This window comes from Stegastes partitus, unplaced genomic scaffold (assembly GCF_000690725.1).
Source record: "Stegastes partitus isolate 25-593 unplaced genomic scaffold, Stegastes_partitus-1.0.2 Scaffold1736, whole genome shotgun sequence".
Lineage (NCBI taxonomy): Eukaryota > Metazoa > Chordata > Actinopteri > Pomacentridae > Stegastes > Stegastes partitus.
Window position 1 is genome coordinate 48,568 of NW_007579467.1, and position 12,587 is coordinate 61,154.

The 12,587-nt window shown below is 39.9% G+C and overlaps 1 protein-coding gene across 3 annotated transcripts in view; it reads left to right on the forward strand.

Moving 5' to 3' along the window:
* The window catches only part of gria1a (glutamate receptor, ionotropic, AMPA 1a), an 84,700-nt gene that overhangs the window by 31,128 nt on the left and 40,985 nt on the right, over window positions 1–12,587 (forward strand). For all 3 annotated transcript variants that reach the window (XM_008301945.1, XM_008301946.1, XM_008301947.1), the window contains 5 exons: window positions 975–1,133; window positions 1,590–1,757; window positions 2,757–2,861; window positions 4,440–4,550; window positions 10,915–11,121. In XM_008301945.1, the coding sequence (XP_008300167.1) occupies window positions 975–1,133; window positions 1,590–1,757; window positions 2,757–2,861; window positions 4,440–4,550; window positions 10,915–11,121 (750 nt within the window). The remainder of the gene's footprint in view (window positions 1–974; window positions 1,134–1,589; window positions 1,758–2,756; window positions 2,862–4,439; window positions 4,551–10,914; window positions 11,122–12,587) is intronic.

Sequence of the window (12,587 nt, forward strand, 5' to 3'; positions counted from 1 at the left end):
ATGCTTCTACACCTGTACGACAGCCAGAAAAACAACTCTACCCCAAGTGCCTCGTGGCTGCACCAAGTCCAGACATCTGCAACCAGATTAGTTTAGAAGAAAATGTTGTTGTTGAACTGCACATATAGCTAGCATCACAATCGACCAAATATTGAGCTCGCAAGAACATTTCGGAGTTATTCAGTGATGTAAAGGAAACCTTCATTGTTATTTCCATTAGACAGAAAATTGTATTATTTGTGTTCAACTCATTTAAAAAGAAGAGACTGAAATAACGGAGGGAACATTAATATAGTGTTTTTTATTCAATATGTTGTTGGTCTTCCTTGTTACTCGCTGTTCTCGCGTTGCAGCTTTGATTTTTAAAAAAAAGAAAAGCTAGTCTGGGTTTGGTGTTGATTGATTTGTACAAGTTACAGAACTTAAAGCAACATAATAGTTAGAATACATAGTTAGAATGTGATATGTATGGTATGGTAAAACTGTTTACATGCATATATAACAATAAACATCAAGATATTTGTACTTAGATGTCAAATATGGTCCCAAAAATCACATATTATGTCTGTTATTCTCAATTTCAATCTCAAAAATGAAACTTTCTATGAAGAACTAATCACTCACAAGTCAAAGCTCTATGTAACAACTAATCTAGTTACCCCTTAGATTTGTCTTCTAATTCCTCTGACTACAATGTGCTGCACTATAATATACATAAAAGACCAACAGATCCTTCTTTAGAATTAACATGCAGGGAGTTTTTCTCCAGCTACTAATCATGAGCATGTAACGTTGGATGTCCTTCACTAAAACAACGTCTAACAAGCCTTAATCTGCTTAAATGACATTGTGTCTTGTGCTCCTTTTTCTGTTTGTGGCAAACAAGGAATTTCAAGAAACTGCTCTAAAGATTCTTGAAATGAAGATGTGCTTGTAAGAAATCCGATTTGTATTTCCTTAATGTGCCTCTCCAGGGTTTCCTGGACATCGACCTGACGGACCTGAGGAAAGGCGGCGCCAACATCACCGGCTTCCAACTCGTCAACAACTCGGAGCCGGGCGTGAGCCGCGTCGTCCAGCAGTGGATGGAGTTTGATAACAAAGACTCCAAAGTGCCCAAGAGTGGACTCAAAGTACTGCCCCTTCACTTTCTGATCTATGCTCCCTCTCCTTCCTTTAGTGTCCTCCTTCTAGCTTTATGGGAATTCAGGAGCTGTGAAGTAGCGCAGGATATAAAAAGAGCTAACTGAAAACTGATTTTCTGTCTGAGCTGAGGGTTACCTCTGTGAAAGATGGAAATTATGAAGGTGTTTCAAATACATAAGGCGAGTAGATCCTATCTGGGATTAGTGATTCAGATCTAGGGCTTTTGCTATTGAATGATCCTTCGTTTATTCTGTCCAACCAGCTGAGATTGATTCCAAATCTAAAAAAAAATGTAAGTAATAGTAAGCAAGCCCTGCAAAGCTTTACTATTATTTGATGAGATAAAAACGCAGCTGAAATCAAATTTAAATCCTTGTGGAATCCATAGAAAAGACTTTTATTAACGTGGCTTCTGTTTGAAATATCTCCTCTCTCTGTTGCAGTACACAGGCGCCCTCACATACGACGGGGTGAAAGTCATGTCCACGGCCTTCCAGAATTTGAGGAGACAGAGGATAGACATCTCTCGCAGGGGCAACGCTGGAGAGTGTCTTGCCAACCCGCCAGCTCCCTGGGGGCAGGGCATAGACATCCAGAGAGCCCTGCAGCAGGTCTGCACACATGTACATGCATAGACCATCCTCCACCCCCCCCACACCCCTAACCCATCACACACACACACACTCTCGCAAATTCTTGAGTGGCACATCGGCTAACGGCTCCTGAGTCGGGGCTGGCTGAACAAATTAGGTCTCATTCTGTCGTGTAAAGTTCACATTAAGTCGTAGAGGAGCTCTCCAGTATCAAATGTGACATCACGGCTAGTAAACAAAACCTGCAGGCAATAACACTCGGCCGTGATCGTCATGGAATATGACATCAGCAATTGAGTTTAGAATTGTAATATTTGGCAAATGGAAGCGGCGGACGGGCTGCGAGACTTCTTGATCTCACGGAGACGCACTCAAGCTTGTGAATCGAGGAACAATTAGATTTTTTTATTACATTCGGAATGATATTTTAAACAAGACGGAATACAGTCGCCAATTAAAAGTCAAATTAAAAGTCAAGTGTGTTATTTGTTTACTCAGGAACACCATTAATATAATGTATGGACGCAGAATAAATGCTCTCTGCCTGTGAGGGCATATGTATAATTGCATGTGAGTGTGTGTGTGTGTGGTTGTGTTTGTGTGCAGCCCGGGGCTCTGTCTGCAGAGTGCTCGAGCAGAGTGGCTGCACAGAGGCCTGCTCACATTCAATCCAGCCATCTGCCCGCGGATAGACTGGAGATTGAAGCCGTGTTCGCTCAATTAATTCCATCACGCAGCCAAGACAAACACACCGCACTGTACACATACACATATACCGTCTGTCATTCACCTCTGCGGGGACTGTGGACTTTCACAAATGAACGCTGTGCAAACACATGTGAGCTATGCTTAATGCGAACGGCGTGTAAGCGTGACATGGAAATGCTTGCCGCTCGCACGGACACGAGGAATAAGGCCTGTATAAATATCATGCTTCACGCCAGCCGGTATTTGCCCATCTGCCAGGAGATTCGGAGCGTCTGAATTACTTATTCTATGTCTGTGACTCTATTACAGGTTCGCATAGACGGATTGACCGGTCACATTCAGTTTAACGAGAAAGGCCGCAGAACCAACTACACCGTTAGCGTCATGGAGCTGGCCCCCTCCGGACCAAAGAAGGTGAGCGCGAGGCTACAAGTCACGCTATTTACTCCTCCTCATGGACCGTGCTGGAAAACTCTGCCTGGAAGCTTAGCATTTGAATGAGCTCGTTGCTCATTTTATAGCCTTAGACAGTATTCTGTAAGTCTGTTAGAGGTCTGGGGCTGTGTTTATATATATCTATCAAACTTGCAAGAATTACAGATTTGAAAAATATATATATATATTCCAGATGCTGGAATGTGTTTTAAAAATAATGGACAATAATCATCAGTGACTTTACAGTGTTTCCCAGTCTTGTTTTTAAATGAGATTTTTGGTTTTTTAGCAATTATTGAGGGATATATGCATCCGTTAGAACTATTTAATTACATATAACGCATAATAATGCAGATAGATAGATAGATAGATAGATAGATAGATAGATAGATAGATAGATAGATAGATAGATAGATAGATTTTGATGAACTACCAACGCTTATAGATAGCATACACTAATAAAAACACACTTATTCAACATATTTTATTGTTTAGATTTCTGTAATTATACAGGATAGAACAAATCTATTTAAAATTGCAGAAGAAATACTTGTTTTTCTGCAAATTGTTCATATTAATCAATTAAATCTGTAAATTTGTGGTTGTTCCATTCAAAAAAATCACTATTTCAGCATAATTTTACATTAGACATATAAGTTCACCGTCTATTTTTGTAATGTTATTGATATTTGTGTGTATTTCTGAAATACTGAAAAACTAAATATCAGTTAAATCACACCACAACGTTTTTTTTACAGTGTAGAAATACTCTGAAGAGCGAGTTTAGGAGTTCAAAGTGTTTCCGTATTGAAGATGATGACGAATTTAACAAGCAACCTACACGTGCTTAAATATTAAGCGGTCTGCACTATTGGAGTACAGACCATTAACTACTTACACTGACGGTTGACCTTTTACAGCAGGCCTTGAGTGATCACACGATTATTCATGCATGTACCTTGAGCATTAAAAGCCAAGTACAGAGAAGGATTTACCTTCACTCTGCCTTATATATATATAAATATATATATAAAATGTGGAATGTAATCATTAGGAAGAAGTCAAATGCTTTCTTCTTAAGCAGAAGAAGGTGTTTGACTCTAAAAAGAAGTAATAAAATCAATGATTACAATTTAGCACCTCGGTGACACATGCAGATGGTGAAGATGCAGGGAATATTTTATTTGCCTCGCTGATAAATCAACAGACATTTTACCTAAAGCAAATATTAGTCTCAAACTGCAGTACTTTTAATTATACACTCGGAGAACTTTATTCATCCTTACAGTTCTAGTTTTGCCCTGTTGCTTCACATACATTCTCTTTTGGTGCTTCAGTCATGCAAAGTAAAATGTACTCAGCTAATTTCATACATGGCTGAACCTCTTTTAAATTAAGGAATATTTTTAAATCATGAGAAATATGATAAATAGCTTTGATATAAGTCTGTGAGTAGGGGTAGAAAGGGAAGCTTTTACATCTGGCTTTAGTCGAAATATAACTCAAAGCTGTTAAAAAAAAACTACAGGCCTGACTTTTGTATTCTCCCTGCCTTAGGTCGGCTACTGGAACGAAGATGAGAAGTATGTGACCACGGCCAGCTTCATGAGGGGCAGCAACGAGACCTACGGGTTACAGAACAGGACTTACATAGTCACCACTATCTTGGTAAGTCTGAGTAAAAAAAAAAAAAAAATCTGAGGTTGAGGGAATTGGATAGAAGAGGGGCGGGAGGACCAGGAGAGACTAAGACAGAGCAAGTCAGGGAAACATTTTTCATTTTCTTTTATGATAGAGTTCCTAAAAGTTCACTCCCCTGAAAGGATTCAGTCGACATCTGTGATTGTATCTCACTCCCATTCCCTCCTTCCCAACTATACTCAGCTAACTTCTCTCTGTCTGACTGGTACCTGCTCAGAATCTGAATTAGGGGAATTTGATTCGGCCGAGTACAATACAAATGCAGCGTTTTGTCTGGGGCGCACCGTCCGACTGACGTAAAGTGTCGATGATGTACAGGGTTAGCATAGCGCCTGTTCCCTGTGCACTTATGGAAACGCATGCGGTCAACAGAATCTCAGCTATCATGTCAAGATAAATAGAAGAAAATAAAAGGGAGCAATAGCGGATTCATCACAGCAAAAGCAGCTGAGCAATATTCCAGCTTTGACTTCATAAATACATCACAAGCACTGAAAAACACTTACTTCTGAGGCTGTGATATGTCAATGCGTCCTTCATCTCTCTCTCTCTCTCTCGCCTTAATTTGGCTCAGGTGTCACCACCAGGTCGTTCAACATGACTTGGCAAGGTTGTAATAAGTCCGTGCCCGGCCTCCGTAAATGAGAGGGCTGTCTTGCACATAAGTTATCATGACATTTTCTCAAAGGAAAGAAGCATGGCTGGTAATACCTGGCTGAAGAATAGTGGGATGGTAGGATAAGAAGGATGGTAGCTACAGGATATCCCTGCAGGTACAGGATGTTCTCAGCGTCTCTAGCTTGTTGAAAATTTAATATCTAGGAATACTCCACGTCTGTAGACTATTCCTCTTGTACTATTGGTATATTTTTACCAGTAGGAATATCTTTTATCTCTGGGCCTCGCTGCTGCTGCCGTGTGATTCTGCTGGAGTGAAATCACCCAATGTATGGATGAGATGTGTAAAACACACACTCTGGCTGATGTTAGACATTATACTTCAGCTCCAACAGGTTAGTGTGCAGCTGATCTCCACTGTGAGAATTAATGGGATAAAGGATTTCAGCTGTGTGCTTCCCTTTCGAGGCGTTCACAGCTCAGCAGATAAAGGCTTGGTGGAAGTGACGGAGCCAATAGACAATGTGGAGTAATCGGGAAAAAAAACAAAAGCATTGGCACCCTCCAATCTGTGCAATCCTTTTAGAGAGGCACAATAGTATAGTGACATTGCAAATACAAGGAAAAAAACTGCTGAAGTCAAACTCCAAGTTATAATTAAGATATGGGACATTTTTGATTGCAACTATGCCTCCTAATTAGGGGACTTAATTGCTTAAGTGTCAACAAATCGCTGCAGAATGGCTGCAATAGTCAGTGGTTCTGTCTAATAAACCCCAAAATTAGCTGTGAACGCAATCCATTCAGCTAATAAGAGCGCCGCTGGATAGCTTAAACAATTTGTTCACACCTGATTTAAGTCGTTTAAGGCCTCGCAATATGGTGTGCAAAAAAAGATCAATTTGTCTTAACTTTTTTTAACACTGTTTTAAATAAGTGTATAATCTCAAGCTCTCGTCTATTCCTATTTGCCAGCATGTGTCACTGTATCTGTTACAAATTCTGCTTATTTAAAGCTGTATTGTCCATCAATGTGTTTAATTGCAACTACAAAAAAAAAAAAAAAAAAAATAATCAAAATAAAAAAAAAAAAAAATCAAAAAAGGTATGCCTACTGATTGAATTAGATGACAAGCCATGATAGTCAGCTGACATGAATAAATAATTGGACTATTTAGCTAATTGCAGTGGATGAAGGTTATAAATAGTTAGCTAAAGATGCTTAAAAGAGATAAATGAAGCTAATACATAATGTTACGAACAGGTTCAGAGACTCAAGCACAGACATAAAACACGAAATGTGAAAACAGGAAGTGGTCGGCAACAAAGTGAACAAGAACTCTAGATCGCCCTCTAATGGGCGGGCGGACTAACTGTCGCTAGACAACAACCGAAACTAAAGCAGAGTGCAAAATATCACAAGAAATACTAACCTGTACTAATAAACGCTAATCTAACCAGCAAATATTAACCTATGAATGTTAAATGAGCTAGAGGACACATAAATGCTCAAAACTGCTCAGTGGAAATTGGATGAACTTGTTTCTTTAAAGTAATACATACATGACTGATAGACGCTCACTTTATTTGTTACCGAAGTAAAATTATATGCAACCAAACACAGTAACTCTGCCAAGAGGAATTGTACTTTTGCAAAGCTTCTACATTTTCTGTTAACATTACCAAAAAGATAATTTGACTTCATGGTTATTGTTGAGCTCTTCGTGGTAGCTGGTGCTGGTGTGCTGGACTGTATTATATTTTAAAATCCCCGACATTGTTACTGCCTCATGTAGGGTAATGGGGTGGACAGAATACTAGCACCACCCACAATGACCCCAATAATAAATGTATAATGGAGTCATCACCTTCTTTGACAACGTCAACAAAAGCTGAAAATGCAGCAGCTTCATGAGGGTAGACTTTATGGCAGAGCTGTTGTATATTGGATTGCAATAGATTTCACAGGAGTTTCTAATAAAGTTGATTGTAGATTGCTTCTGCCTCCCCAAGTGTTGGCAGAACAACTGCAAACTGAAAGTAAAAGTGATGTTCCGACTATATGGATTATTTTTTTTATATCAAAACGTGCGTTTTTTATATAATCAGCTGTGTTAACATGCAGTGTAAAAGCTATTCAAATGAGTACATTTAAAACATGACACTAGGCGTCGATGAATTTGTACTCGAGTTCATCTGACAGGACTTTGGATTTACACAAAGACTAAGACTCAATGATGTAGTGCATTTGATGTAATGTGCAAAATTTCACATGCAGGATGTCTGCGTCTAATTAAAGAAATAAAATTTAAATATCCGAATTTAAATCCAAGATTGCAGTCTCCCGGGTACGGACCCAAAATAACTCTTTCTGACATAATCTCCTATCAGTGTCCCCTTTTCTAGGAAGATAAATTGGTTTTCCGTCTTGGAACCTAAGCGAGGAGATAAGGTGTGAGCAGCAGGAGAGTTTTTACACCTTCTAACTTTTGTGCTCGCTGATTCGTTCCTTGAGGAAGGTTACTGTTTGTCACTTCACTGCAGTCCCTGCTGTCCGAGCTTGTGCACACGGACTGGGCTTGAGGATCTGGAGGAATGGAGCAGAACTGGTTTAATGGGCCACCAAAGCTTGATGTTCTGATGATTATGGCTTTACAATAAAACTGGGCCATTACAGACATTTTATGGCTTGGTTTTAGCATGCTAGAAGCTTGTTTTTAATCGCATTCAATCTATGCAACTATTAAAAAAAGGATCTTTTTATAAGCTTTCGGCAAGAAATGGCAGCTTACAAGAGACAATCGTGTAATTTTCAAAACTCATGAAAGAAACTCCTTTTAAACCAGTGTGCTGCACTGCTTACCTCGGCTGTGCGGGATGCTTGCGTAGCTGCTTGCTCTTGAGTTTGCCGCCAATGTTAGCAGGTTAAAGCAGCCACACAGCCTGCGTGAGACGTGTCATTCGACTGAGCCACGGGTCGTCTAGACGTTTGGCATGGAGCCTGTTTTTCACCTCTCAGCCCACAGCTCTCAGGACAGTGAAACAATCTGTTAGTGGGTCATTCCGTCTCAAATCCTCTAATTTTTAGAGCAATTTCTGCTCAACCACCTCTAGTTTGCCTGAATTATATATATTTTAAACAATAAAATATGGATTTTAAGAAAGATATTTATAGAATTTTAGCTTGATAAATCAAACATTTATTAAAAAATAACAATAATATGTTTTTTGTGTGTTGGAATTTGAGGCTATGTTTGAACTGCAATATATCAGGAACTGTTAAACTATTAAAATGAAATTATGCCCACATGAAAACAATAATTTAGAGAACCACTTTGAAACTCCAGAACTCTTTTCTACTTGAATTAGACTATCTAGCCATACCTGTCATACCTGTTTAATCAGTTCTGAAGGTTTGATGAATATACCTTATTTTTGTGCCCATGTACTTCATATATAAAAGCTTTGTTTTATTGTGTATTATTGTGACATCTAAACACATATAGTTCCGAAAATATCACGTCGACTTCTGCATTTTCAATTTTTTTGGTAATATGTGCTTAAAGATTGGACTTTTAATGCTGCCTTTCCCATTTTTTTGTCCATATTTCAACTCACACATAATCAGAGACTATTTGATCAATATAGTCTAAATCAATGGCACGGTGGGAAGAAAAAAAAATAGTGAATGTGTCAGGCTTCCGTCTTTAATAGTTTCTGAGATATTGCGTTTCAAACCCAGCCTCAAGTTTCAATGCATTAAAAAAAACAAAAGAAGTGCTGAAAGTGGGTCGGCAGGCGAAATTTCACATTTTAAATATCCACAGTTTAGCAAGAATAAAAATAAAAAGTTTAAAGCAAATTGGATGTTGTTGAGCTGAGGTCCTTGATGATATTAAATGGAATGACCCTGATAGTTATATCGACATCATAGTTTCAATGTCTAGGATGTATCTCAATATGTCACAGACATGAAAAAAAAAATCCTTTTCTTTCATTTTGGCAATTACATATTATTAGTGGAGTAAGTGAGGGCTTTATGTGTATAATGTAGCGATGGCAGGAGCCCAGTAAAGACTATAATTATATTATGTCAGTGAGATAGCAGAACATCACGTGTTGGCAGTCGTTTTCAGGTGTGCGTAAACTAAACATAAATTAAATTTCTAAATCAAATATGTCATGATTGATGGCCATTAATAAAGGCTAACACACAAAGGCTGCCCATAGCAGGAGCAGGTGAGTGTGGCACAGCTACTCACTCATTTACATGCATGGAGGGTTTTTTTTTTTTTGCATACTTCCATGTGTGTTTTTGCGTTCCCTCACATGCACAAAAGCTCTCGTGAATGCGTGCCCGTGTTGTATTTAACGTGGCTGAGTGACAGCGGATCTCGGTGGAACTGTTGGAGGTCAATGAGACTGAGTCCTGGAGGACCTTCTGTATGCCATGGCATGTCTATGTGCACATTTGTGTGTATATACATGTGTGTGCGGGTCTTTGTGTAACCGTGGGTGCGAGTGCATACCCCGTGAAAGCGCTGCACGCCAGACCTTTTCCCTCCACTGTCCCCCTGGGGTGCCATTTGTCTAGCAGCGGGCCTCAGGTTACGTGTAACAATGATTACCTTCACTTCAACCATAAAGAGCAGGAGAACACGGATAACTGTAACACACAGGGGGGAAACCACCACCACCACCACCACCGCCACCGCCAGGACCCAGATGAAACATGGCGGCACAATTTGCTCAGCTCAGCATAGCCGCAGCTAAAAACAGGCACACGTAACAACTTGTGGGAATTGAAGCCTTCCAAGTGCAGGTGGATAATTCAGACCGAGCTGTCTGGGATTCTGTCTCAAATACATTTTTCTGGAAGTAAAGCGGAGGCCCCCGGTGTGGTGTCAGCTGTAATTCCTCACACCAGTCAATCAGTGTGAGATGTACAGATGTCGGTATAACAAGAAGAACAGCCTGGTCCTGGAGCAGAGGTCAGCCAGGCTTGAAAGCGCTGTCAGCCTCACAGTCTACGTGATTCACACACACAACACAACACACTCAGGTGCGTCTTCACTCGAGATGTGATGTCTTCTCAACTTTGCTAATCAGATGCTTGCAACATCTTATCGACACCCCTTTCGACGTGGCGATGCTGTCGTAATGATCATGCTTAGGCACCTTTTGTGTTTGAATTACACGCTATACTTTTCAAGGAACAAAGCCACAATAATACCTTGTAATTTCATACAATTATCTTTTATTCTCAACCTTTCACACCAACAATTATATTTGAGCCCAATATCTTTATTTTCTCTCTCTCGAAGCCTCAGCTATGAACAAAGAGTAAAAAAAAAAACAGGGTGTGTGATGAATGACACTGGATCATAAAATGCATCCATAACATTCCTTCCCAAATTCTCAAATAGTATTAAACTTTACAACATGCTAGAGCTTTATTATCAGCCATAATTTTGCTTGGGACTTAATTAGCTCAGCAAACTGCCCTGCTGTAAAAATTTATATTATCTTTACAGTCACAACATCCTGTGGGGGGAATATTTTTGTTTTCACATCAGCGAGACGCCTAATTATTGCAGAAACCTGTTCTGTCATGTCTTATGAGTGATTTCTTGTCACTTGAAGTCGCTGAAACAAGACTAATGATGACAAAAATAAAGATGTTTTTAACTCATGGTTGCCCTACATCCAACAGGAGTCTCCGTATGTCATGCTGAAGAAGAACCACGAGCAGCTTGTGGGGAACGATAAGTACGAGGGCTACATCGTCGAGCTGGCTGCGGAGATAGCCAAGCATGTGGGCTACCAGTACAAGCTGAAGATCGTCTCAGATGGCAAGTACGGAGCCAGAGATCCTGAAACCAAGATGTGGAACGGCATGGTTGGAGAACTGGTGTACGGGGTGAGTCAACAGAGCTCTTATCTGCATTATTCCCCATTTAAAGCTGGAAAATACTAAAAGTCTGATATGGATTGTGTTCATTGAAAGCCTTAAAGGGAAATTCTTGTTTATTTCAAACTATTCTACTTCCCATTAACGTGATTATCGTGGCTCGAAGTGTCGTGCTAACTTTGCGCTCTTCACACTCAAGATTTAAGGAAATTGAATTTACACAAAATGCTCAGGAGCCACTATTAGCGAAGCCATTAGCATGAGGTCCCTGCAGCCTTCAGAAGGAAGCCAATTTTTGCATGAATCACTTTAAAGATTGGTTTTCAGTCTGACCAAATGTAAACACAGAAATTAGTCACTTGGAACAACCATTTTTTGAGCTTTTTTAAAGCTTTTACTTACCATGTGGAGAACTAAGTGTTCGGTCTGGCCGGTATTTTCCTGCAGTTGATTTTTTTGGGAGGTGAAACATCATCTCAATGTTTATCAAAGCCTCTGATTCACTTGTTGTTTGCCTGGATCCAGTTCTGCGAATCTGTCCTCTCCGCCAAGCTGACTGAAATGAAGTTGAAGGAATTTACAGTTTTGTGTTTTGTCAGAGAAATTAGTCGTAGCTACTCTCATCCATGGACGCATAAAAAAAGTGGGGCATCAACTGTTTGCACTCCTTGAAGGAAAAGTTTTCCTCCTCAGTTGGCAGTAGAGCGTTGAGCGCAGGAGCATCACAAATTTTATGTCTTTCTGCCTCTGCCTCTATCTTCTGATTCCCATCTTCCATTGATTTCGCTCTTCGTTTGTGGTTCCAATAACTACGGCCCGCTCATCAAACTGGATCGACCTGCTGTTGATCCCATAATGGTCCATGCATTTAACTGCTGAGTTTCCTCAGAAGACAGTATGACCCAAGTGGAAGCCAACCTCATGCATGTAAACAAACCGATCTGCTCTGATTAACATGCAGCTTACTAGGTCAAGTCAAGCATCCTTAGAAGGAGATCTCTGTTCCAGGTGGATAATTTCTGTCTTTACTTGATTCTTGTTAAAATCGTCTGCAGGGAGGTCGTGCTAAAGGATGTTCACAAGCTTCACTGTGCGACTCCTCATTTCACAGCACGATACCTTGAGCCACATTAATGGCAAATACACTGATGCGAAATGAACCGGAATTCTCCTTTAACACACTAAAATCCACACAGACGAGTTCAGGATACTTAAAACTGTTGTTTTGTTTTAGCATTCTGCCCTGCTTATGTAGCAGTATTTAAAACTGTCGTATATATACACTAAAATGTTTCTGATTTGGGCCAGTGGTGCATCAGAAAACACTGAATTTGACCACAGTTCACAAGCAACAGGAAAGCTAATGTTACAGTATGCTATATGAATAACTTGATTATGTAATTACATTGATATTCCACACATAGCAGCTTTAAGTAGAAAATGTTTGCCAGGTGTGTTTTTGTTATAGGTGCTCT